Source organism: Meles meles, chromosome X, assembly GCF_922984935.1.
Source record: "Meles meles chromosome X, mMelMel3.1 paternal haplotype, whole genome shotgun sequence".
NCBI lineage: Eukaryota > Metazoa > Chordata > Mammalia > Carnivora > Mustelidae > Meles > Meles meles.
Genome location: NC_060087.1, coordinates 83,249,296 through 83,277,286, shown reverse-complemented (window position 1 = coordinate 83,277,286; position 27,991 = coordinate 83,249,296). Strand labels below are relative to the sequence as shown.

General features: G+C 41.4%; 1 protein-coding gene and 1 non-coding gene across 2 annotated transcripts in view; one reads left to right on the top strand and one right to left on the bottom strand.

The window, feature by feature from the left end:
• Positions 1 to 2,154: 2,154 nt before the first annotated feature.
• Positions 2,155 to 27,991, top strand: part of TRMT2B (tRNA methyltransferase 2 homolog B) — a 53,764-nt gene continuing 27,927 nt past the window's right edge. The window contains 8 exon segments of the mRNA XM_045994459.1: positions 2,155 to 2,213; positions 3,949 to 4,167; positions 4,169 to 4,216; positions 4,920 to 4,974; positions 7,956 to 8,087; positions 8,885 to 8,951; positions 8,954 to 8,987; positions 9,987 to 10,053. Coding sequence (XP_045850415.1) covers positions 3,953 to 4,167; positions 4,169 to 4,216; positions 4,920 to 4,974; positions 7,956 to 8,087; positions 8,885 to 8,951; positions 8,954 to 8,987; positions 9,987 to 10,053 — 618 coding nt within the window. The 5' untranslated portion in view covers positions 2,155 to 2,213; positions 3,949 to 3,952.
• LOC123935679 lies at positions 25,986 to 26,089 on the bottom strand. Its single transcript, XR_006816964.1, has one exon. It is a non-coding gene; the product is annotated as a U6 spliceosomal RNA (small nuclear RNA).

The window sequence follows — 27,991 nt, the reverse complement described above, 5'->3', positions numbered from 1 at the left end:
ATACACACACTACATCTTCTTTATCCATTCATCGTCGGTGGACATCTTAGCTTTTATATAGTTTGGATATTGTGGAACATTGCTGCTATAAACATTGGGGGTGCAGGTGCCCCTTTGGATCACCACATTTGTATCTGGGTAAATACCTAGTGCAATTTGCTAGGTGTCATAGGGTAGCTCTATTTGCAACTTTTTGAGGAGCCTCCATACTGTTTTCCAGAGTGGCTGCATCACTTTACATTCCCACCAACATTGTAAGAGCTTTCCTCTTTCTCTGAATCCTTGCCAACATCTGTTTTTTCCTGATTTGTTAATTATAGTCATTCGGACTGGTGTGAGGTGGTATCTCATTGTGATTTTGATTTGTGTGTGATTTGGAGTGATTTGGAGTGATGCTGAGCACTTTTTCATGTGTCTGTTGGCCATTTGTGTGTCGTCTTTGTAGAAATGTCTTTATGTCTTCTGCCCATTTCTTGACTGGATTTTTTGGGTTTTTTGGGTGTTGAGTTTGATAAGTGCTTGACAGATTATGGATACTAGCCCTTTATCTGATAAGATATTTGCAAATATCTTTTCCCATTCCATATGCTGCCTTTTAGTTTTGTTTACTGTTTCCTCAGGTGTGCAAAAGCTTTTTATCTTGGTGAAGTCCCAATAGTTCATTTTTGCTTTTGTTTCTCTTGCCTTTGGAGACATTTCTAACAAGAAGTTGCTGAGGCCAAGGTCAAAGAAGTTGCTGCCTGTGTTCTCCTCTAAAATTTTGATGGATTCCTCTCTCACATTTAGGTCTTTCATCCCTTTTGAGTTTATTTTTGTGTACAGTATAAGAAAGTGGCCCAGTTTCATTCTTTTGCATGTGGCTGTCCAGTTTTCCCAACATCGCTTGTTGAAGAGACTGTCTATTTTATTTTATTCATTTGAGAGAGAGAGAGGGTGAGAGCACAAGCAAGGGGGAGGGTTAGACGGAGAGGGAGAAGCAGACTCTACTAAGCAGGAAGCCTGATGTGGGTTTCAATTCCAGGACCCCAGGATTATGACCTGAGCCAAAGGCAGATACTTAACCAACTAAGCCACCCAGGCACCCCAAGGCTGTCTTTTTTAAATTGGATATTCTTTTCTGCTTTGTAGAAGATTAGTTGACCATAGAGTTGGGGGTCCATTTCTGGGTTCTCTATTCTGTTCCATTGAACTATGTGTCTGTTTTTGGGCCAGTACCATACTGTCTTGAGGATTACAGCTTTGTAATACAGCTTCAAGTCCAGAATTGTGATGCCATCAGTTTTGGTTTTCTTTTTCAACATTCCTTTGGCTGTTTGGGGTTTTTCTGGTTCAATACAAATTTTAGTATTATTTGTTCCAGCTCTGTGAAAAAAATTGATGGTATTTTGATAGGGATTGCACTGAATGTGTGGATTGCTCTAGGTAGCATAGACATTTTATTTTATTTTTTAAAAGATTTTATTTACTTATTTGACAGAGAGAGACACAGAGAAAGAGGGAACATAAGCAGGGAGAGTGGGAGAGGGAGAAATAGGCTTCCTGCCAATCAGGGAGCCTAATGCGGGCCTTGATCCCAAGACCCTGGGATCACAACCTGTGCCCAAGGCAGGTGCCTAAAGACTGAGCCACCCAGGCACCCTAGCGTAGATATTTTGCCAATATTTCTTTTTCCAATCCGTGAGCATGGAATGTTTCCATTTCTTTGTGTTTTCTTCAGTTTCTTAAATAAGTGTTCTATAGTTTTCTGAATACAGATCCTCTACCTCTTTTTTTTTTAAAGATTTTATTTATTTATTTGATGGAGAGACACACAGCAAGAGAGGGAACACAAATAGGGGGAGTGGGAGAGAGAGAGAAGCAGGCTTCCCCCGGACTGGGGAGCCTGATGCAGGGCTTGATCCCAGGACCCTGGAATCATGACCTGAGCCAAAGGCAGAGGCTTAATGACTGAGCCACCCAGGCGCCCCCAGATCCTCTACCTCTTTGGTTGGGTTTATTCCTAGGTATCTTAAGGTTTTTGGTGTAGTTGTAAATGGGAAGGACTTCTTGATTTCTCTTTCTTTTTCTTTTTTATTAAAGATTTTATTTATTTATTTCACAGAGAGAGAGAGTGACACATAAGCAGGGGGAGCAGCAGGCAGAGTGAGCTGAAGGCAGATGCCCAACTGACTGAGACACCCAGGCATCCCATGGATTTCTTTTTCTGCCTCATTGTAAGTATATAGAAATGTAACTGACTTCTGTGCATTGATTTTTTAAAGATTATTTATTTGTTTATTTGAGAGACAGAGTGAGCCATAGAGAGAGAGCGCAAGCACACAAGCTGGTGGAGGGGCAGTGGGAGAGGGAGAAGCAGGCTTCCCACTGAGCAGGGAGCCAGACATGGGGCTCGATTCCAGGACCCTGGGATCATGACCTGAGCCAAAGGCAGACACTTAAATGACTGAGCCACCCAGGCGCCCCTGTGCATTGATTGTATGTCCTGCAACTTTGCTCAATTCCTGTATCAGTTTTTTTTTAAGAAGTTATTTTTTGTAAAGATTTTATTTATTTATTTGAGCGAGAGTGAGAGAGTGTGACAGCACAAGCAGGAAGCAAGCAGCACAACCCTTCCCTGCTGAGTAGGGAGCCTACTGTGGAGCTCTATCCCAGGATCCTGGGATCATGGCCTGAGCCCAAGGCAGCTGCTTAACCAATTAAGTCACCCAGGCGCCCCCTTCCTGTATCAGTTCTGGCAATTCTTTGGTAGAGTCTTTTGGGTTTTCTGTATAGGAAGAGTGACAGTTTAGCTGTTTCTTTGCTGATTTGGATGCCTTTTATTTCTTTTTGTTGTCTGATTGCTGAAGCTAGGACTTCTAGTTCCATTCTGAATGACAGTAGTGAGAGTGGACATCCTGTTGAACTTCCTTTTTTTTTTTTAAAGATTTTATTTATTTATTTGACAGACAGAGATCTCAAGTAGGCAGAGAGGCAGGCAGAGAGAGAGGAGGAAGCAGGCTCCCTGTTGAGCAGAGAGCCCGATGCGGGGCTCGATCCCAGGACCTGGGATCATGACCTGAGCCGAAGGCAGAGGATTTAACCCACTGAGCCACCCAGGTGCCCCTGAACTTCCTTTTTATTAACCTCCCTATTTCATCTTTATTTCTCTATATAAAGCCTCCATCAACTCACTGTTGCCTTCGCAATAAATAATATTAATATATAATAATATATATTATATGTAATAAATACTGTATCATATATTATATATATCATATATTATATAATATGTAATAATATATAATATATAATAATATTATTATAATATTAATATAATAATTCGGGCATTAACTTTCTTCTAGATCTCACTTTGATATAACTTTTCAACCTCATTTCCTCTGTTCCCCAAAATGAATTACTGTTTTAGCCAGACTGGTCTAGCCATTGCCCTATAAATATCTGATTCACCTCCCTACCATCCTTTAAGACCTGGTACAAGGCTTACTTGCTCTGGGAAGCTTTTCCTGGGCATTTGTCAGGAACTAATCACATTGTGTTATTTATTGTCATCTTTTCCTGCATCTGGACTTGATCTTCTCTATTAGATTGTAATCTTGTGTGGCACGATGTCTTGCACATAGCACTTACTGAATAGTAGTTCACTGATTGGTTTTTGGGTGGGAGGGTAGAATATGGAGAGGGACTAGCCATTGGAGTGTATACAGAGAGTTAAACTCTTCCCTGGAGGACAATGAGTATACTTTCCTCATCTTTTTATTTTGGGAACCTAAGCCAGTACCTGACATGCAGTAATTCAGTTCCATTCAGCAGGACTGCTTTTACCCAGTGTTGACTCTGTGCCAGGCACTGTGCTGGGTGCCAAGCTTCTCTAAGGGTTTGTAAATGAATGAAGGGGTTTGAGAGTTGTGCTTCTGTTTCCCAACTTCTGTTTGTTCACCTTTCATGCAGGTGAATGTCAGTGTTTCTGTGGTTGGCAGAGATTAAGAGAAGAGTCCCAGTGCATAGCCCGAGGTGTTTCCTCTCCAGGGTGGGTCTCCTCTCCAAACCAGGATTGCTCCCCTGGTGTGCCACAAAACATCCAGGTTGGTCAAAGCTCTTTTTGGGCTCAGCATGTGAGGGAAACTTCACCAACGTGATAACCAAGAAGTGTCAAAGAGGACAGAAAAGTCAAGAAAGCAAGCCACATTGGACCACTTGATGGTTCCTGGCAGGAAAGGTAAGGGCCAGGCAGATATCGTTTTCCATTAGCAAGTCTGAATCTCTGGGCCTACTGAAATTCTATATTCCTGATGTAACTAACATGGCATTGCAAGTGTTCAGGGGGGCGCCTAAGATAGGATACCCAGGGCAACTTTGAAGACACCTGAATAATGTTGGTGGAAATGCTTTGTGATGGCAGAAAATATTCTCCTTGCCTCTAAGTATGTTTTTTACAGAAATGAGATATTAAACTGGGACCTTGTCTCTATAAAGGTCCAGGGCAGGTACACTGAAAACCAGGAATCCAGGGAGCAAACAAATGGCTTACAAATGAATAGTCCCGTTGCAGCCATGCAAACACAAATATACCTCATTTTATGCAACAAATGTATTTTCTAAATCAAATTATATTTTAAAAGCATTAGGGAGGTGAGCTATTTAAAGGAACCCAACAGTGAAGCCTTTTGTAATATGATTAATTACCTCCTGATAAATCTGGATTTTTCTTATATTAAGTTTGCCCATCTGTTCTGCTTTGTTAAGTATACAGCACCAAAATGGGCTCTTCTCCCAGACTGTATGTCCCCAGCGGCATGAGAGTTAGGTTTCCTGAATAAGTAAAATGCCAGAGAAAATGGTGGCAGGAAGTACCTAGGCATAGTGGGTGCTCAGTACATATTTATATAATGAATGAAGTGCCTGAATTATTTTTTTTAAAGGCTAGCTGATGTTGTGATACCACTCTGGAGGCTGAGCTACGAGGAACAGCTCAAGGTTGGTACCCAGCTTACGTTTTCACTCCCTGATTCCATCAGGGGGAATGGTGCCAGCCTTGTAGGAAGCTTGACTGGACAGCTCTACTTAGATGCCCCAACAGGTGCTTAAAATTAGTATGTTAATGAATCTTGAAAAGTTTTTTTTTTCAAATGCAGTTGTTTGTTTATGTTAACATATACTGTATTAGTTTCAGAGGTAGAATTTAGTGATTCAGCAGTTGCAAACAATACCCAGTGTTCATCACTTAGTGGCCTCCTTAATGCCCATGACCCAGTTACTCCATCCCCACACCACCTCCCATCTGGCAACCCTCAGTTTGTTTCCTAGAGTTAAGAGTCTTTTATGGTTTGTCTCCCTCTCTGATTTCATCCTAATTTATTTTTCCTTCCCTTCCCCTCTGTTCAACTGTTTTGTTTCTTAAATCCTACATATGAGTGAAATTGTATACACTTTGTCTTTCTCTGACTGATTTTGCTTTGCATAATACCCTCCAGTCCCATCCATGTCATTGCAAATGGCAAGATTTCATTCTTTTTGGTGGCTGAGTAATATGGATCTGAAATTTTAACTTTACACCTGTTACGTCTTCCAAACTCTGAAGCCATATCGGGAAATGCCTGTTTCCTTCCTTGCTTTTTTGTTATTCTCTGTATGTGTGAGTAGTAAGTACTCTTGCTGCTTTATACGTAGCTGCACTTTCCAGCCTGGTAGCCATGAGCTACATGTGGCTATTTGATTTCAAATACAGTCAATTCTGCTGTAATGCTTATCTTAAAAATACAAATTTGTTCCAACGGATTGATAGATTAAGGAATAATTTGAACATAATGCAAATTTCACAGTGGCTTACAAGTGATTTTTTTTTTGTCCACAAGAAACACCAGATGAAAGAAGCAAACTGTACCCAGCAGAACTGAGCTGCATTAAGAATACATAAAATGGGGGCACCTGGGTGGCTCAGTGGGTTAAGCCTCTGCCTTCGGCTCAGGTCATGATCTCAGGGTCTTGGGATCAAGCTCCGCATTGGGCTCTCTGCTCAGCAGGAAGTCTGCTTCCCCCTCTCTCTCTATCTACCTCTGTGCCTACTTGTGATCTCTCTCTCTCTCTCTCTGTGTCAAATAAATAAATAAAATCTTAAAAAAAAGAATACATAAAATGAACACATGCTCACACCTCAAACATCTACAGGTTCTCACAGAGTGTGGCATGGTCCACTCTCATCCGTGTCTGCTGCTAGATCTTTCTGTATGTGACACATAACCATCCTTTCACTGCTTCATGATCATTCACAAGTGGACAGCCACCTCCACAAGCAAACTTCAGGTCTTTGTCAGGGTAAAGGACCATTCTTATTGTAGTATGTGTCTATACATTTCTTAACCATTTATTATTTTTAATTTTTAAAATTTTTAAAAGATTTTATTTTATTTTATTTTATTTTTTTTTAAATATTTTATTTATTTGACAGAGAGAAATCACAACTAGGCAGAGAGGCAGGCAGAGAGAGAGGAGGAAGCAGGCTCCCCGCGGAGAAGAGAGCCCGATGTGGGGCTCGATCCCAGGACCCTGGGATCATGACCTGAGCCGAAGGCAGAGGCTTTAACCCACTGAGCCACCCAGGCGCCCCAAAGATTTTATTTATTTATTTGACAGAGAGACCCAGTGAGAGAGGGAACACAAGCGGGGGGGGGGGGGGTAGGAGAGGGAGAAGCAGGCTTCCCAGCAAGCAAGGAGCCCAATGTGGGGCTTGATCCTAGGACCCTGGAATTATAACATGAGCTGAAGGCAATGCTTAATGACAGCCACCCAGGCACCCCTAATTTTTAATTTTTTATTATTTTTAAATATTTTATTTATTTATTTGAGAGAGAGTGCACAAGCAGCGGGAGAGTTGGGGAGGGGGAAGCAGACTCCCCACTGGGCAGGGAGCCCAGAGCCTGATGCAGGGCTCTATCCCAGGACCCTGAGATCATGACCCAAGCTGAAGGCAGACGCTTAGCCAATTGAGGCCTCCAGGTGCTCATTTCTTAGCCATTTAACGTGTAAAACTGTATTACCCTTTTTGTTAGGTTCCTATCCTTTCTGTGTGCGTTACTGATGAAGTTGTGGAATGTGTGTGCCTAACCCCATTTTTCCCATGAGCTCTTTGATTTCTTTTTTTTTTATTTTAATTCCAGTATAGTTAGCATATGGTATTAAATTAGTTTCCAGTGTACAGTATAGTGATTCAATAATTCTATATATTAGTGCTCATCAAGATAAGTATATTCTTAATGCCCTGTAATTTCCTTCGTGTGATTTTGCATAGCATAGCGTAGAAATGCTTATGTCCTGTTACAGCAGAGGTAACTGACTGTATATGTTAACTAAAATTAAATGAGATTAAAGGGGTGTCTGGGTGGCTCAGTTGTTAAGCATTTGCCTTCAGCTCAAGTCATGATTCTAGGATCCTGGAATCGAGGCCCACATTGAGCCCCGCATCAGGCTCCCTGCTCCGCAGGAAGCCTGCGTCTCCCTCCCCGACTCCCCTGGCTTCTGTTTCCTCTCTCCCTGTGTGTCTCTCTGTCAAAATAAATAAATAAATAAATAAAATCTTTTAAAAAAGAGAAATGAGATTAAAAATTCAGTTCCTCAGGCACATGAGCCTCATCACAAGTGCTCATTAGGCACATGTGGCTAGTGGTTACTAAATTATATAGCACATAATACCAACATAAAACATTTCTATTATCACAGCACTGACCTATAGCTTGGGTGTTCAATCTGAAAGATCGGTTAAAATGAAGAGCTTACACAAGAGCTCACTCTTTTCTCCTAATACCTTCTTAGGTCTATTGCTGCCCCATCATTATGGTTTCCTTATCTGCTAAGACCATGACCCAGTCATCTGTGGGACAGCCTTCTCTTCTCTTTGTTTTCCATTCTTTGCGGTGATACTGCATAAGTCTCTTCGTTTCATTACATACATTCTTTTGCAGGTTAAATTTGAAGCTCAGAAGAAAATCTTACGGAGACGGGAGTCTTACCTCCAGAAGCTCAATGGAGTCAATGTGACATCTGCACCCAGAGCTGAGGGGCTCTCTTGTCTTCTCCATCCTATTATCCCCTCTGTAAGACACCACTTCCCTATCCTTCATCTACTAAGTCCCCTTAATAGCTAGTAATATCAGCCAGTACCTACTGGGCACTTTCTGGGGATGAGGCCCTCTGCTAAGTGATTAGCATGCATCATCACTGACTGTTTATAGGCACCCTAAGGGGTGGACACTATGGTTTTACAGATGAAGATGTTGAGGTTCAAAGAGATTAAGTAATTTGCCCAATGACACACATCTAGAAAGTGCTGGAGCTGAAGCTCACACTCAGGTCTGTTTGATGCAAAGCTCACTGTCTCAACCACTATAGTATTACCTCTGTAGAAAGAGTTCAGACTTTGGAAACCTAATGAGGCCTCAAAGAGGCAGAACTTAATTTATGGCAGAGGTTGGCAAACTATGGCCCTTAGGCCGTATCTGTCCCCCACCCCTGCTTTATTTTGTAAAGTTTTATTGGAACACAGCTGAGGTTGCTTGTTTATGGATTGTTTGGGGCTGCTTTTGCACTGCATGGCAGAGTTAAGTAGTTGTGATAAGGACCGTATGACTTGTAAAGCCTAAAATAACTTGTTATCTGGCCTTTACTTAGAAAGTTTGCTGACACCTGATTCACGGCAAGATTGAAACTCCTTTCCACTATGGAGTGTCTGTGGGGTGTCCTGACCTCAACTATGCACTTTCACAAATGCCACACCTTCCAAGCAAGCACCATTTATTTGTCCTTATCCAGAGAACATTCTTACGTTCCTTTTATTGCTGTTCTCTTTGGTTTTGTTTGTCCTCTTGTGCTTCTTCTGCCATGCCTTCTTCAGCCTGTCATCAATGGCTACCGAAATAAGTCCACCTTCTCTGTGAACCGAGGTCCAGATGGCAATCCAAAGATGTGGGGTACTACCTGGGAACTTGGAGAGATCAGTTGAAGGCGATGACTAGTAGAAATAGCAAACCAAGGGCTGCGAGGAGAGGGAAGGTGCAGGAACAGCATCAGTGGGGGTGGAGAGGAGTGGAAAATACGGCAGCCTTGAAGGAGTAGGATGAAGTCTTTAATGTAGAATGGGATCACAAGATTAATTTTGGATGCTTTCTGGAGGGTGGCCATTGTCACGTAGTAGTGGGAATCACAACTTTCACACCCTTTCTTCCTCTAAAAGTCATATGCCTGAGGCCCAGTTAGCACTTAGTAAATGTTAATGTTGCCACTGCTCACTCACCATTGTCCTCATCATTTTATGCTCCTTTTTCGTACTGGGAGCAGTCTCCTCTTTATTAGAGAGTTGCCTTTTCTATTTCATATCTCCATATCGCTGAAAACTAGAGCTTTCTGTGATAAATATGCCTTAAAGTAATTGGTAAATGTGGTGAGTGGTGGTAAGGGAGTTCATAGTGGCATATTTCCAAGACTTAATCCCTATACCCATTCCCAGATTCCATTCCTGAACTTTCCATTTGCCCATTTTCAGTAAATATACTTGAAACACCATTATTTTTTTATTAGTCACACTGTTGAATACCCATATGCCTTAAACTACAGTTCATTAGGGCAGGCACTTGTCCCCCCGACCCTGTGCTCAATTAAATGAGTATATGACATCAGTGTTCTATTATTCAGTTATAAAAACAAAACCCATTACATTTTATTTCCCTCTTAAAATCTGAACAGAAAGCAGACCTTGTCATACTGTGCATCTGTGGCAAGAGAGAAAATATTGCAGACTAGCTCTGTTAAGAATCAGTTTTGTAATGGCTAGACCAGGAAACAGGTTTTCTCTGAAAAATGACCTTGAGCTTGAATTAGGTACTTCTTAAATCTGTATATGCCTCTCTGAAGGAGGGGATTTGAATGGCCAGACATTTCTAAATAATCTTTCATCAAGAAAACCATATAAATCAAACTTGTTTTCTTTTTTTAGACAGAAGCATCGTCTGTGTATGGTCTAACCATCTGAAAAATATCCCTGAGAAACACAATCAAGTGGCACAGGTAATGAGAAACAAGGGCTGGCTAAAGATAACCCTAGGCATTGCAATCTGTAACAGTAGTGTCCGTGACATTTTAATAATAGAGCCGCCTCTGGTGCTACAGGGGAGGAGGGGTTCTGTTCTGAAAGTGTACCTTATAACACGGAGAGAATATTGCTAGGGTTTCATTTTAGGGAGGGTGGCGAGCAGGAGAGAGAACTTCATCCATTACTGCACATGTCAGGCATCCAAGGAATTTTTTTTCAAGATTTTATTTATTTGGCAGAAGGAGACACAGTGAGAAAGGGAGCACAAGCAGGGAGAGTGGGAGTGGGAGGAGCAGGCTTCCCTCTGAGCAGGGAGTCCGATGTGGGGGCTCCATCCCAGGACCCTGGGATCATGACCTGAGCTGAAGGCAGATGCTTAACGACTGAGCCACCCAACTGCCCCATCCAAGGAATTTAATAAGAAGGAAGTATTAGGAGAAAGAGGTACCGGTGAAGGCAGTCTAACAGGTGACAAGTGTCTGAAATATTTGGAAGGCTACTGTTTTCGGCAGAACAGAACTGAGAAATATCATGGGAGATGTAAGTGGTAAGGCATCTACATGGTGAGGTTGGCCTCTAAGACATTTTTATATCCTTCCCTTTTCATGCACGTACTATTTATTGAGTGCCTGTTATGCATTTGGCACTCTGCCAGGTGCTGGGGCTCCAACGGCTCAAATAGGCATGGTACTTGCCCCTGTGGAACTTAAAAAAACAAGTCAAAAGCCTTCCTCATGAGGACTGAGCAGGACTCCCCAGCTGGCACTCTTGTTCCCTATTGGTTCTTACCAGCACCTACCCTCCTAATGATTTAAATTCCTGACACTTGGGTGGTGCCTTCTTTTTTTTTTTTTTTTAAAGATTTTATTTATTTATTTGACAGAGAGAGAGATCACAAGTAGGCAGAGAGGCAGGCAGAGAGAGAGGAGGAAGCAGGCTCCCTACAGAGCAGAGAGCCCGATGCGGGGCTCGATCCCAGGACCCTAAGATCATGACCTGAGCCGAAGGCAGCGGCTTAATCCACTGAGCCACCCAGGCGCCCCTGGGTGGTGCCTTCTAATAGGACACATCTTGACCTCCAAGATTTCGCTTCTAGGATGCAGCTTCCTTTTAGAATTGTTCTCCAGAAGTCTTTCTACATGGGCCCCATCAAATTTCTTCTCCCATTCTCTTCGGTGAAACCCTTACCTCTCCTCAATTCCCTCCCCTTCACTTCTGCTCTTGCCCTTAGCAGATGATTGTACCTCATTCTTCCCTGAAACATTAAGGGTATCGCATGAGAGCTCTCTTAGCTTCTTCTAACATTTACCAATTTCACTGAAATCTTATCCCTCTTTTCCTCCTATTTCAGTGAAAGAGGTGGGTTGGCCTTTCCCTGTCTAAGGCTGTCTATCCTTCCTTGAAACACCATTTTGGACTCATCTCCTCCCTCCATTAGATCCTTGCTCCTTCATTATGTACCATCTTTCTCCTGTTTCTGCACCTCCTTCCCTATGACCCCTGTTGGCTCTTTTCTTGTCTGCCTTAAGCTCAGGTCGTGATCTCGGGGTTCTGGGATCGAGCCCTGCTTGGGGCTCCCTGCTTGGCGGGAGGCCTACGTCTCCCTCTCCAACCCCCCTGCTTCTGTTCCCTCTCCTGCTGTCTCTCTCTCTTGTCAAATAAATAAATATCATAAAAAAACTCATGGTTCTTCCACCCTTAATACCCCATAGAGATTGATCTTGTTAAAGTCATCAGTGACCTCTATGTTGCCAACTCCAGTGGAAACTTTCCCTAACTCACTCAACTTTTCTCTGCCTTTGACACCACTTATTTATCTTTTATTTATCTTTCTTCTCTCCTTGAAACATTTTCTTTCTTTGATTTCTGTGATTTCTTTCTCTGATGGTTTTCCTCCTGTCTTGCTGGCCACTTCTTAGTCTTTACCATGTCATCTTTTCTCCCTCTCCTTTCTTACTATAAGCATTGGTACTGCCCAGGACTCTGTCCTTAACCTTCTTTTCAAAACATTCATGGGAGATTGTACCCAAGTAGAGTTGTAGGTGGAATGACCACCTATAAATTGATAGCTCCTAAACTTATATTTGCATTCTCGTTCCCTCTTGAGCTTTAGGGGGTGCATTTCTAAGTCTCTCAAACTTCCTTACTTAACTGGCCTACATACATTCAAATCAGCATTGCCCTATATCATGGTTTCTCCGCTTCTGCCCTAATCACATTTTGGGTTGGATCATTTTTGTTGCGTGGAGCTGTTAGGTGCATTATAGGACTTCAGCAACATCCCTGGCCTCTACCCACTAGATGTCATTAGTTGTGACAACCAGAAATGTCTCCAGATATCTCCTGGGGGGGAAAGTTGCCTCCAGTTGAGAAATACTGCCCTAAACCAAATTTATCCTCTTTGAGAATCTGCTTTTTTTTTTTTTTTTTCTCACCTTAGTAAATGGTGGTACCATGTACTAGAAACACATCATCCTAGACTCCTCTGTCTTAATCCTCACCTTCCTCCTCTGGCCGTATTTAATCAGTCTCCAAGTCCCCTCATTTTTCCTTTCTAAAAATACCTTGACTCCATCCTCTTCTATTTCCACCACCGTTACCACCACTACCACTCAGTTCCAAGCTACCATCTTCTCTTGCTTACACTACTACAACAACCTCCAAACTGGTCTCACTAGTTCCAGTCCCTTGCCTTGGTTTATTCTCTACACTGCAGCTGGAGGTGTCCTTAAAATGCAAATAAAATCATACCGCAATATTGCTTAAAATTCTTCAGTAGTTACCCAATAGCTTTTAGAATAAAGCTTAAATTTGTTGTCTTTGCACTGACAGATCTTCATGAGAAGGTCCCTAGCTTCATCTTCTGCCACATCCTCATCTGCTTTCCTCTCTCCATTCGTGTGGAACTCAAGTTACCCTGCTGAGCTATCTCACTCCTGCCTGAACCTGTCCTTTCTCCACAGTGCCCTCAGTCTTCTCCCCTTGGCTTCTGCTTATGTTCAAAGATTCATTTCAAGCATTAGATCCTGTAGAAAACCTGATCTGACTCCTCAGTCTGATTAGGGCTCCCTCTTTTCTGTACCCTCGTCTAATCTCCCGTTGCTTATCTCCTATTGTTGCATTTGTTACACCATATTGCATTGTTGTGTGTCAGTGCTTCCCACACGAGACTGCAGAGGTAGCCACTGTGTATTATTTAATTTTGTAGCCCAGCACTTAGCATAGATTCCTACACATAGTGGGTGCCCATCAAATGTTTGGTGAATGGATACCTCTTTGCAATATTTGCCCAAGTTCCTAGCCCTTCCAGCTTCTGTGAGGCAAATTGTTTACCCTCCACATCTATCCAGAGGAATTCCCTTTCCCTGCAAAATTTGTACTGGGATCTAAGAGCCAATCTAGTAGGTACTCAAATATAGGCCAGATGTCCACTGTAATAAAAATAATACCATATGTATAGCCCTAGGTTGTTCTCATTTTTTAAATACATTGATCTCTCTTTCCTCGTTCCTGGTAGTGACATTGCATTCCATTACGATGATAGGATAACCCCAGTTTGCCCTGATTTGAGGTTTCAGTATCTCTTCTTGAGTCTTGAGTCAAAATACATATTTTATGGGAGCTGGTAGCCAGAGCTCCAAGACCTAAGAAGCAGTCTATAAATAAAATGCTATCAAGGAAATACAAGTACATAATTTTAAAAGTCAAATAATAGGGGTGCTTGGGTGGCTCAGTTGGTTAGGCATTTGCCTTTGGCTCGGGTCATGATCCCGGGGTCCTGGGATGGAGCCCCACATAGGGTTCTCTGCTCGGTGGGGAGCCTACTTCTCCCTCTCCCTCTGCCTGCCACTCTCTCTCTCTCTGTCAAATAAATAAAATAAAAAAGTCAAATAGTAATAGGTTAGTAAGGAAAAGTGATGCTCCTCTGTCCTACCCTTCCTTGCTCTTGAGTCTTGCTTTCCAGAAACCACAGCATTTATTTTAAGTATTTCTGTTGCTCTTATTTCTAAGTAGTACACTATTCTGATGCGTTTTGCTTTATCCCAGTTACATATTATTTGTTGACTTCCAGTTATGGCATATAAGAATTTCTCTCCCTTACTTTGTCTCTCTTCCTGAAGTGCCCCTCTTCGATATTTATAGCACAATTCTTGGTTAAATTAATATTTAGTGTTTCTATTGTTATGACCACGTAGATCGTCATAGATTCATTCCTGAGCCAAGTACATGTACTAAGATTTTGTTTTCCTTCATTGTACAAATTTTCCTTTCATTTAATATTGTGAAAAATTGCAAACATATAAAAGTAGAGAACGGTGTAATGAACTCCATATACCCATTCCTGAGGTTCAACAACTATCAGTATGTGTCCAGTCTTATTTTATCTATACTCTCACCCATCCCACATTCTACCAACCCATTTGGATTAGTTTGAGGTAAATTCCAGATGCTATATATCATATAAAATGTGAATACTTCAGTGTGAGTTCTAAAAGAATGAACTTAATTTTTTTATTTAATTTTTTTCAGTGTTCCAAGATTCATTGTTATGTACCACACCCAGTGCTACATGCAATACATGCCCTCCTTAATACCTACTACCAGACTCACTCAACCACCCACACCCTCCCCTCCAAAACCCTCAGTTTGTTTCTCAGAGTCCACAGTCTCTCATGGTTCATCTCCCACTCTGATTTCCCCCAACCCACTTCTACTCTCTAACTCTGAATGTCCTTTGTGTTATTCCTTATGCTCCACAAGTCAGTGAAACCATGTGATAATTGACTCTCTCTGCTTGACTTATTTCACTCAGCATAATCTCCTCCAGTACTGTCCATGTTGATACAAAAGTTGGGTATTCATCCTTTCTGATGGAGGCATAGTATTCCATTGTATATATGGACCATATCTTCTTTATCCATTCCTCTGTTGAAGGGCATCTTGGCTCTTTCCACAGTTTCACGATTGTGGCCATTGTTGCTATGAACATTGGGGTACAGATGGCCTTTCTTTTCACTACATCTGTATCTTTGGGGTAAATACCCAGTCGTGCAATTGCAGGGTCATAGGGTAGCTCTATTTTTTTTAAAAGATTTTATTTATGGGGGGTTATGGACATTGGGAAGGGTATGTGCTATGGAGAGTGCTGTGAAGTGTGTAAACGTGGCGATTCACAGACCTGTACTCCTGGGGATAAAAATACATTATATGTTTATAAAAAAATAAGAAATAAATAAAAAATTAAAAAAAATAAATAGAATCTTTCTCCCGTCGGTCAACCATAAAAAAAAAAAAAAAAGATTTTATTTATTTATTTATTTATTTGACAGAGAGAGAAAGAGAGGGGGAGAGAGAGAGAGTGTGAGTGCACATGAGCTGGGGCAGAGGGAGAGGGAGAAGCAGGCTCCCTGCTGAGCAAGGAGCCCAACGTGGAACTCAGTCCCAGGAGACTGGGATCGTGACCCAAGCCGAAGGCAGCTGTTTAACAGATTGAGCCACCCAGGTGTCCTGGGTAGCTCTATTTTTAATTTCTTAAGGTATCTCCACAGTGTTTTCCAAAGTGGCTGCACCAACTTGCACTCCCACTTAATTTTTTAAACATAACTTCACAGGCATCTGAGTGGCTCAGTCGTTAAGCATTTGCCTTTGGCTCAGGTCATGATCTCAAGGTCTTGGGATGGAGCCCCACATCAGGCTCCCTGCTAAGTGGAAGCCTGCTTCTCCCTCTCCCTCTGCTGCTCCCCCTGCTTGTGCTCTCCCTGTGTTTGTCTGTCTGTCTGTCTCTCTCTCTGTGTCAAATAAATAAATAAAATCTTTAAAAAAATAAATAGGGGGGCGCCTGGGTGGCTCAGTGGGTTAAAACCTCTGCCTTCAGCTCAGGTCATGATCCCAGAGTCCTGGGATCGAGCCCCACATCGGGCTCTCTGCTCTGCAGGGAGCCTGCTTCCTCCTCTCTCTCTGCCTGCCTCTCTGCCTAGTTGTGATTTCTCTCTGTCAAATAAAAATAAAAAATATTTAAAAAAAAAAATAAATAAATAGGAACTCCTGGGTGGCTCAGTCAGTTAAGTGGCTGCCTTCAGCTCAGGTAATGATCCCCTGCAATGGGCTCCCTGCTCGGTGGAGAGCCTGCTTCTCCCTCTCCCTCTGCCTGCCACTCTGCCTACATGTGCTCTCTGTCTCTCTGTCAGGTAAATAAATAAAATCTTTAAAAAATATAAATAAACATAACTTCATACCATTATTACATCCAGAAATAAACATTTATCCCATAATATCATCAAATATCCAGTAAATGTTTAGGTTTGACACTGGTGTGTCACATAAATAGTTGGAGTTTTATAGGTGGTTTATTCAAATCAGGATTCAAACAAGGCATACGCATTGCATTTTACTAACATGTCTCTTCATTCTCTTTTAATTTGTAAGTACCCTTCCCTCTTAATTTTTTTGTCCTTGCAATTTATTTTTTGAAGAAACTGGTTGGTTTTCCTGTGGAAATTCTTGTTCTGGATTTTGCTGACTGAATTCTCATGATGTCATTTAATGTTCTTCCTCTGTCCTCTGTATTTCCTATAAACTGGTAGATCTACATGATTAGATTCAGATTTAACTTGAGGTGAGAAAATTTTTTAACGCATATATGTCTGATGGGCTCTCTTTCAGTGACGTTAAAATTGAACCATCGATTCAGTGTCATCAACCTGATCCACTCATTAAAAAATTTCCTGTCAGATTTTCACCTAACGGTTTTTCAGTCATTGGTGATCATTGACTACTCTATCATGTCTTCATTTATTAGTTAGAATTCTACTAAAAATGACTTTTCCTTATCAGCTGTTTGGTTACTTTGATGTAGTGATTCAATCAAGATAGGGTAAATCCTAGGTTCTTTTTTTTTTTTAAGATTTTATTTATTTATTTGACGGAGATCACAAGTAGGCAGAGAGACAGACAGAGAGAGAGGGGGAAGTAGGCTCCCCACTGAGCAGAGAGCCCGATGTGGGGCTCTATCCCAGGACCCTGGGATCATGACCTGAGCTGAAGGCAGAGGCTTAACCCACTGAGCCACCCAGGTGCCCCTAAATCCTAGGTTCTTTCACCTTCTTCAAAAGATGGTCAGTTAAATTTGTTTGTTTCAGTATCATTATGAAATCATGGATTTTTTAAAAAAGATTTTATTTCTTTGACAGAGAAGAGAGTGAGCACAAACTGCGGTGGGGGGGTTTGCAGAGGGAGAGGGAGAAGCAACCTCCCCACTGAGCAGGGAGCCTGACCCAGGGCTCAATCCCAGGACCCTGGGATCATGACCTGAGCTGAAGGCAGACACTTAACCCACTGAGCCACGTGGGCGCCCCGCAATCATGGATTTTTAACATACTTGATATATTTTATTAATTATATTAATTATTAATTATATTAATTATTAATTATATTATATTAATTAATTATCAATTATAATAAAATATTGATATATTTTAGTCCACTGAATTTACTATTATTTTTGGTATGCAAATTGTTCCATTTTTAGCCAATTGGAACTGCTTTAAGTTGTCCCAGGCTTGGATAGCCCTAGTAGTTTTGGAATGTTAAGGTATTTCTAGCACATCTAGTCTTTTCTGCTTGAGACTGGGAATCAGCCATTTCTTCAAGGAATCCTTGTCTCTTTTAGTGGGAAATGGTATTTGGAAGCACAGTATGGGTGCTAGATGAGCTTACTTATACTGGGTTGGTAAGACTTCAAGGCCTTCTAGTGGACAGAGCCAGGGAATATTTTTTTAGGGAGAAAATGTTAGTTCTGCTGAGCAGAGAGCCCGATGCATGGCTGGATCCCAGGACCCTGAGATCATGACCTGAGCTGAAGTTAGAGGCTTAACCCACTGAGCCACCCAGGCGCCCCTGCACTTCTTTTTTTTTTAAGATTTTATTTTTTTTATTTGAGAGAAAGAGTGAGTGAGAGTGAGAAAGAGAGAGCACGAGCGGGGGAAGGGGCAAAGGGAGAGGGAGAAGCAGACGCCCTGTTGCTGAACAGGGAACGCAATGTCAGGCTCAATCCTGGGACTCAGGGATCATGACCTGAGCCAAAGGCAGACACTTAACCAACTGAGCCACCCAGGTGCCCCTGCACTTTCTCCCCCCCCCCTTTTTATAGCCGCATGCTTCTGTTTGGTGTGATGGATTTTTAGAACTTTTTATTGGCATGAATAATTACCTTATTTTTCCATTGGTTTAGTTTTCTAGAACCTATTGCTAATTTTTCCCAAGTACTCTAAAAGCTCTGTCAAACATTCATCTGCATTCTCCATATGCTCAACAACTTGAGTTGTTTTTTTCCCTGAAGAGCTTTTTTCTTGGAATCTTCCATCCTAGGCTCCTGAGGCCTTCTGCATGGCTATTATCCCAGGACTCCTTTTGCTGCTCTCCTGTCTTCCTTTTTCCGGTTTATATCCCCATTTGGCTGGAATACAACCTCTATTAGCTTCCTGAGGAAGGGTGCCTAGGAGGTAAAGTTTTAGAGTCTTTTCTTGTCTGTAAATGTCTTTTCTTCCTTGACATATGACTGAAACTTTTTCTAGATTCTAGATTTGGGTTTGAATAATTTGCTTTTATAAATTTGAAGATATGGTTTTGTCATCTGGCCACCAGTGTTGTGTGACTCTGAATGCTACTTTAAGTACTGATCATTTGTAGGTAATTTCTCTCCTCTTTTTCTGTAAAAGCTTTTAGGGGATCTCTTTATCTCTGAAACTTTATGACCCAGTGGGCCTTTTTTTCTCATTCATTGTGGTGGGTACAAATTAGGACTTGTCAATCTGGAAGCTAATGCTTTCAGATGTGGGATAATTTCCTGTATTATTTCTTACTTCATTTTCTGTATTTTCTTTTTTTTTTTAAAGATTTTATTTATTTATTTGACAGATAGAGATCACAAGGAGGCAGAGAGGCAGGCAGAGAGAGAGAGAGAGAGAGGAGGAAGCAGGCTCCCTGCTGAGCAGAGAGCCCGATGTGGGGCTCGATCCCAGGACCCTGGGATCATGACCTGAGCTGAAGGCAGAGGCTTTAACCCACTGAGCCACTCAGGTGCCCCCATTTTCTGTATTTTCTTTATATCTCCTATTATTTGAATTTAAGACATCATGGATTAAGCCAGTAATCTGCTTCTCATTCTTCTCCCATTTTCTATCTCTGCCTTTTTGTTTTCCTTTCTGTGAAATTTTTTTGATATAAAAGCCAACATTTTTAATGAAATATTTTCTGTTATCCTACCTTTAATTTTCAAAAGATTTTTCTTATTCTCTGATCCTTTTCTATAACTACTTTTTTTAGTAATATAATTCAGTAATGTAGTGTGTGTGTGTGTGTGTGTGTGTGTGTGTGTGTGTGTGTGTGTGTGTTTTCTGTTCTTTGAATTGTTTGTTCCTTCAGGAATTTTTTCCTGTTTTGGTCATTGTCTTTCACAATGGAGACTTTAACCAAAGAGCTGATGATACTTGACTGACTATTATTTAAGAGTGAGGTCTTAAAAACCTGAATGGCAGTTCAGCTTAAGTGGGTTTGTTGATTCTTGGCTTTACTGTTGGTGATTATGTTGGGGTGTCCCCATATGTTTGTCTCAGGAGATCTTCCTCTGGAGATATTCAGTTTCTTGAGAGAATTATCTCGACGTTTCTTGCCTGGCTGCTGGCTTTTTAGAATTAAGGCATGGAAAAGGGGTAGGATCTCTACCATTCAGAATACAGATTTAATGGAATCTGCCTGTTCCCAACCCCTGTTACTACAACAATGCCTGGTACCTCCAAATTCAGGGCTTTTGTGGGTTCATTTTCTCCTGAGAAAAAGATCTCCAGTCTCTTGTTACAGGAAGATGGATGTTCTTGGTAGCATGAGGATGTTTACCAGTTTTGTGTCCAGACTTTCAATCACACCCTCTTTTTAAAACGATTTTGTTTATTTATTAGAGAGAGAGCAGCAGTGGGAGGAACAGAGGGAGAGAGTCACGCTGAGCACAAAGTACGATGTGGGGCTCCATCTCAGGACCCTGAGATCATGACCTGAGCTGAACTCAAGAGTCCAAGGCTCAACCGACTTAGCCACCCAGGCTCTGCCCAGGACTCTTTTAAGCCTTTTAAGCCTTGTGCCTTAATTGGACCTTACGGTTTGAGCCTTCCCAGGGTTGTATGTAGCACATAAGCCTTATATCTCATCAGGTCCCCCTTTGTAGGCAGTCCGGATATAGTTTCCTTCATCTTGCTTCAGTTGGCACTTGAGTCTGCTTTCCATCTCCTAAGACTTTATTTTGCTCTTTTCTACTCTATCATTATCTCTGTTCTTCCTTTCATGTATTAATTCAACAAGTACTATGGAGTACCTACAAGTGCTTAGGGTATAATAATGAAGAAAATATCCCTTTCCTTGTAGAACTTACATTTTCGTCAGAGAGATAGACTTTTTTTAAAAAAGATTTTATTTATTTATTAGACAGAGATCACAAGTAGGCAGAGAAGCAGGCAGAGAGAGAGGAGGAAGCAGGCTCCCTGCTGAGCAGAGAGCCCCATGCGGGGCTCAATCCCAGGACCCTGGGATCATGACCTGAGCCAAAGGCAGAGGCTTTAACCCACTGAGCCACCCAGGCGCCCCGAGAGATAGACTTTTAAAAAACATAATAAAATAAATTATATGGTATGTTTGAAGGTGATAAGTGTAGCTGTGGTCTGAAAGTATGTGTGACCCCAAATATCACATGTTGAAATCCCAACACCCAAGGTGATAGTATTAGGAGGTGGGGCCTTTAGGAGGTGATTAGGTCATGAGGGCAGAGCCCTTATGATTAGGATTAGTGCCCTTATGAAAGAGACCCCAGAGAGCTAGCTTGTCCTTTCTTCCATGTGAGGTTATGTGAAAAGACAGTCACTAGTGAAGAAACAGGTTTATTTTTATTTTTATTTTTTTACTTAAAAAAATTTTTTTTTAAGATTTTTTAATTTTGTTTATTTGACAGAGAGAGAGAGATCACAAGTAGGCAGAGAGGCAAGCAGAGAGGAGGAAGCAGGCTCCCTGCGGAGCAGAGAGCCCGACGCAGGGCTCGATCCCAGGACCCTGAGATCATGACCTGAGCCGAAGGCAGCGGCTTAATCCACTGAGCCACCCAGGCGCCCCTAAAAATTTTTTTTTAAAGAGAGAGAGCCGGTACCAGCAGGGGGAGTGGCAGGGAGAGGGAGAAGCAGGCTCCCACAGAGCAGGAAGCCCGATGTGAGGCTCGATCTCAGGATCTGAGCCGAAGACAGGTGCTTAAATGACTGAGCCACTGAGGCACCACTATTTTTTATTTTTTAATTTTTAATTCCATTAATTAACATATAGTGTAATATTAGTTTCAGAGGTAGAGTTCAGTGATTCTTCAGTCTTACATAGCACCCAATGCTCATTATATCATGTGCCCTCCTTAATGTCCATCACCTAGTTACCCTATCCCTCCACCTCCCTCCCCTCCCCTCCAGCAACCCTAAGTTTGTTTCCTATGATTTAGAGTCTTATGATTTGTCTCCCTCCCTGATTTCATCTTGTTTTGTTTCTCTCTTCCCCTATGCTCCTCTGTTTTGTTTCTTAAGTTCCACACATGAATGAGATCATATGGTAATTGTCTTTCTCTGATTGACTTATATCACTTAGCATTATTCCCTCTAGTTCCACATCCACATTGTTGCAAATGGCAAGATTTCTTTTTTTTTTTTTTTGATGACTGAGTACTATTCTATTACACACTCACACACACGCACACCCCACATCTTCTTTATCCATTCATCTGTTGATGGACATCTGGGCTCTTTCCTTAGTTTAGGTATTGTGGGCATTGCTGCTATAAACATTGGGGTGCAGGTGCCCCTTTGGATCACTACATTTGTATCTTTGGTGTAAATACCTAGTGGTACAGTTGCTGGATCATAGGGTAGCTCTGTTTTCAACTTTTTAAAAAAAAATATTTTATTTATTTATTTGACAGAGAGAGAGGTCGCAAGTAGGCAGAGAGGCAGGCAGAGAGAGAGGGAGAAACAGGCTCCCCACTGAGCAGAGAGCCTGATGCGGGGCTCGATCCCAGGACCCTGAGATCATGACCTGAGCCAAAGGCAGATACTTAAACCACTGAGCCACCCAGGCGCCCCTGTTTTCAACTTTTTGAGGAACCTCCATACTGTTTTCCAGAGTGGCTACACCAGCTTGCATTCTCACCAGCAGAGCAGGAGGGTTCCCCTTTCTCCACATCCTCGCCAGCATCTGTTGTTTCCTGACTTGTTAATTGTAGCCATTCTGACTGGTGTGAGGTGGTATCTCATTGTGGCTTTGATTTGTATTTTTTTTGCAGAAATGTCTGTTCATGTCTTCTGCCCATTTCTTGATTGGATTATTTGTTCTTTGGGTGTTGAGTTTCATAAGTTCTTTATAGATTTTGGATACTCGCCCTTTATCTGATAAGTCATTTGCAAATATCTCCTGTTCTTGTCTTTTGGTTTTGTTGACTGTTTCCTTTGCTAGGCAAAAACTTTTTTTTTTTTTTTTTTTTTTTTTTTTTTTTTTTTTTTTTTTTTATTTATTTTTTTTCAGCGTAACAGTATTCATTCTTTTTGCACAACACCCAGTGCTCCATGCAAAACGTGCCCTCCCCATCACCCACCACCTGTTCCCCCAACCTCCCACCCCTGACCCTTCAAAACCCTCAGGTTGTTTTTCAGAGTCCATAGTCTCTTATGGTTCGGCTAGGCAAAAACTTTTTATCTTGGGGCGCCTAGGTGGCTCAGTGGGTTAAAGCCTCTGCCTTCGGCTCAGGTCATGATCCCAGGGTACTGGGATCGAGCCCCGCATCGGGTTCTCTGCTCGGCAGGGAGCCTGCTTCCTCCTCTCTCTCTCTGCCTGCCTCTCTGCCTACTTGTGATCTCTATCTTTCAAATAAATAAAATCTTTAAAAAAAAAAAAAACTTTTTATCTTGGTGAAGTCCCAGTAGTTCATTTTTGCCTTTGTTTCCCTTGCCTTTGGAGATGTGTCTAGCAGGAAGTTGCTGTGGCCGAGGTCAAAGTGGTTGTTGTTGCCTGTATTCCCCTGTAGGATTTTGATAGATTCGTCTCTCACATTTAGGTCTTTCATCCGTTTTGACTCTATTTTTGTGTATGGTGTAAGGAAATGGTCCAGTTTCATTCTTCTGCATATGGCTGTATAATTTTCCCAACACCATTTTTTTTTGAAGAGATTGTCTTTTTTCCATTGGACATTCTTTCTTCCTTTGTTGAAGGTTAGTTGACCATAAAGTTGAGAGTCCGTTTCTGAGTTCTCTGTTCTGTTCCATTGATTTATGTGTCTTTTGTTGTGCCTGTATAGTACTGTCTTGATGATTACAGCTTTGTAATACAGCTTGAAGTCCAGAGTTGTGGTGCCACCAGCTTTGGTTTTCTTTTTCAACATTTCTTTGGCTATTTGGGGTCTTTTATGGTTCCAAACAAATTTCAGGATTATTTATTCTAGCTCTGTGCAAAAAGTTGATGATATTTTTTTAAAGATTTATTTATTTGACAGAGATCACAAGTAAGCAGAGAGGCAGGCAGAGAGAGAGGAGGAAGCAGGCTCCCCGCTGAGCAGAGAGCCCGATGTGGGGCTCGATCCCAGGACCCTGAGATCATGACCTGAGCTGAAGGCAGAGGCTTAACCCACCGAGCCACCCAGGTGCCCCAGTTGATGATATTTTGATAGGGATTTTGTTGAATGTGTAGATTGCTCTATGTAGCATAGACATTTAAATAATATTTGTTCTTCTAATCCATGAGCATGGAATATTTTTCCATTTCTTTGTGTCTTCCTCAATTTCTTTCCTAAGCGTTCTATAGTTTTCTAAGTACAGATCCTTTGCCTCTTTGGTTAGGTTTATTTCTAGGTATCTTGTGGTTTTGGGTAGAATTATAAATAGGATCAATTCCTTGATTTATCTTTCTTCTGTCTCATTTTTAGTGTATAGAGATGCAACTGATTTCTTTGCATTGATTTTATATCCTGCCATGTTCCTGAATTGCTATATGACTTCCAGCAATTTTGGGGTGGAGTCTTTTGGGTTTTCCACATAGAATATCATGTCATCTGCCAAGAGTGAGAGTTTGACTTCTTCTTTCCTGGTTTGGATGCATTTAATTTCTTTTGTTGTCTGAAGCTAGGACTTCTAGTACTAAGTTGAGTCACAGTGGTGAGAGTGGACATCCCTGTTGTGTTCCTGACCTTAGAGGAATAGCTCTCGGTTTTTCCCCATTGAGAATGATATTTGCTGTGGGCGTTTTGTTTATGGCTTTTATGATATTGAGGTTTATTCCCTCTATCCCTACATGCTGGAGAGTTTTAATCAAGAAAAGATGCTGTATTTTGTCAAATGCTTTTTCTGCATCTTTTCAGAGGATCATATTATTATCATATTATCATATTTATATATATATAATATTATAGGATCTTTTATTAATGTGATGTATCACATTGATTTGCTGTTGTTGAACCACTCTTGCATCCCAGGAATAAATCCCACTTGGTCCTGATGAATAATCCTTTTAAAGTACTGTTGGATCCTGTTGACTTGGTGATAATTTTTGCATCCATGTTCATTAGAGATATTGGTCTGCAATTTTCCTTTTTGGTGGCGTCTTTGGTTTTGGGATCAAGGTAATGCTGGCCTCATAGAGTTTGGAAGTTTTCCTTCCCTTTCTAGTTTTTGAAACAGCTTCAGAAGAATAGGTATTAATTCTTCTTTAAATGTTTGGTAGAATTCCCCTGGGAAGCCATCGGGCTCTGGACTCTGGTTTGTTGGGAGTTTTTTGATTGATGCTTCAGTTTCCTTGCTGGTTATAGGCCTTTTCAAGTTTTCTATTTCTTCCTGTCTTAGTTTTGTAGTTTATATGTTTCTAGGAATGCATCCATTTCTTCCAGATTGCCTAATTTGTAGGCATATAGTTCTTTATAATATGTTCTTATAATTGTATTTCCTTGGTGTTGGTCGTGATCTCTCCTCTTTAATTCATTATTTTATTAATCTGAGCCCTTTCTCTCTTCTTTTGGTAAGTTTGGCCAGGGGTTTATTGATCTTATCAATTCTTTCAAAGAAGTAGCTTCTACTTTTGCTGATCTATGCTACTGTTCTTTTGGTTTCTATTTCATTGATTTCTGCTCTGATCTTTAGAAGTTCTCTTCTCCTGCTGGGTTTAGACTTTATTTGCTGTTCTTTTTCTAGCTTCTTTAGGTGTAAGGTTAGGTTGTGTACTTGAGACCTTTCTTGTTTCTTGAGAAAGTCATGTATTGCTATATACTTCCCTCTTAGGACCGCCTTTGCTGTATCCCAAGGGTTTTGAACAGTTGTGTTTTCATTTTCATTTGTTTCCATGCATTTAAAAAAATTCTTCTTTAATTTCCTGGTTGATCCATTCATTCTTTAGTAGGATGTTCTTTAACCTCCATGTATTTGAGTTCTTTCCAAATTTCTTCTTGTGATTGAGTTCAAGTTTCAAACCATTGTGGTCTGAAAATATGCAGGGAATGTGAGGAAACAGATCCTTTTAAGACATTGCATCTGCCAGTGTCTTGATCTTGGACTTCCCAGCCTCCAGAACTGTGAGACATAAATTTCTCTTGTTTATAAACCACCCAGTTTGCATTATTTTTGTTATAGGGGCCCAGCCAGATTAAGACAAGTGCCATGGGAAAAGTACAGCAGTATCAGGAGGATAAGAAATGCTAGGGTTAGGGGAAGCATAGCTTGTAATTTTGTTGTTCTAGAACTTAAAAATACTAAGTAAGCTTATTTAGAGAAGAGGTAGAGCGTTAAATCTTGATTCTATAAGTAACACATTTTTTCAGTGTTTATCCTTTGAGTGATATCCTATATATCCATATAAAAATATGGAATGTTTCATGAATTTGTGTGTCCTTCTTGCACAGGGGCCATGCTAATATCAATATCATTCCAATCTTAGTATATATACTCCTGAAGTGAGCATAGGTTGTAATTTTAAATGGGGTCAAGGGTAGGGTTCATGAAGAAGACAGTATTTGAATAAAGCAGTGGCTCTCAACCGGGGAGGGGGCAGTTTTGCCTTGCATAGGACATTTGGCATTGTCTAGAGACATTTTTGGTTTTTATCACTAGGGGATGATTGGGCATTGCTACTGACATCTAGTGGGTAGAGGTCAGAGATGCTGTTAAACATCCTCCAGCACATGGGACAGCTCCTCACAACAAAGAATCAGACAGCCCAAAATGTCAGTAGTGCTGAGGATGGGAAACCTTACATTTAAAACTTAGGGGCTGAGAGGGTGTGGGCTTGTGTACAGGTCTGAGGGAGGAGCTTTCTGGGAAAAGAGAAAACCCATCCTAAGGTAGGAACGTGACAGCCTTTTTAGAGGAACTGAAAGTAGGCCCAGAAGTGTTGGACATGGGGTGAGATGGTGAATGGAGGCAAGGTTATGTAGTGCCCCGGGGTGGTCATTGTAAGGACTTTGACTTTTATTCTGAGCCATGGGAGGTTTTGTTGGTGTGGGGGGTTATGTCATGATATGATTTAGGTTTTACAGAATCACTGTGGCTGTTATGTTGTGTATGGATTATTTCAGGAAAGGATCAAAACAAGGAGAGACCAGTTGGGAGCCTGTTGCAGTAATCCAAGTGAGAGATGATGTAGAGCAGTGATAGTAGTGGTGGGATGGATGTATGTTGAACTGTATAACAAGGACATCATTGGTGACCTTAACATGAACCATTTTGGTGGAGTGGTGGGGACCTGATTCTAGTGGGTGAACAGGAGAGGAGTGGGAGGCAGTGAATATATATGGTTCTTTTGAGTTTTTCTGCAAAGAGGAACAGCGAAATGTAACAGTGACTGTAGGGAAAGTGGGGTCAGGAAGTTCCCTTTTTTTGTTAAAGGTGGAAGAGTAAGAGCATGCTTATATATTTATGGAGATGTTCTAGTAATGAGGCAGGAAAATGATGGTGCAGGAGAAAGAGAAGGGAGCATTGGTAAGTAATGAGCTTAAATAAGCTTGTGTCTTTTTTATTCCTTTATTTCACTTTAGTAGGATTTCTTTAGGAGAGATCAAGTGAGCACGCTTGCATGCAGGGGCAGAGAGGGGCTGAGGGAGAGGGAGAGAGAGAATGTTAAGCGGGCTTCCTGCCCAATATGGAGCCCAATGCAGGGCTCAATCTCATGACCTGGGATGATGACCTGAGCCACAGTCAAAAGTCAGACGCTTAACTGACTGGGCCACCCGGGCAACCCCATTTTAGTAGGATTTCTATGAGGATTATTCTGTTATTTTACCCAGAAGTCCCTTTCATTCTTTTTTTCTTAGGGATTACAATATAGGAATAGGAGTTTTAGTCTCCATTTTATAAATGAAGAAACCAAGGTCTCAGTTCATACAGTGGCAGAGTTGTATTTCCTATCTATTTACCATTATCTTTCAGGTCAGACTCAGTTTTTCAGTTTCCCATCCTTCCAGGACCCCAGTGACCTTTGAATCTTGCTTCCAGAAAACATTGCTTTCTAACCAGCCAGTAATAAACAGATGAACCGGTCTTTTTTCAAATCACCAACCTCAAAATTTGAAAAATATGTTCAGTGTAGTTAAGCATGTCCTCTATTGCATGTATGTGACAGCATAGCAAAAGTGATTAAGTGCAGCCTTAATTGATTTTACCCTCTCAGGCAGCACTATTTTTTGGTATAACTTCTCCTTCCATGCATCATTTGGGGTATATTTGAAAATACAGTGGAACTAGAACACATGTATTACCAAATATGAAAGGACCTAGTAAATGAGACAGTGTGTCTTGTTGTGATAGCAACTGGCTTGTGTTTGAGAAGTTTAGCTTTAGGGGCACCTGGGTGGCTCTGTGGGTTAAG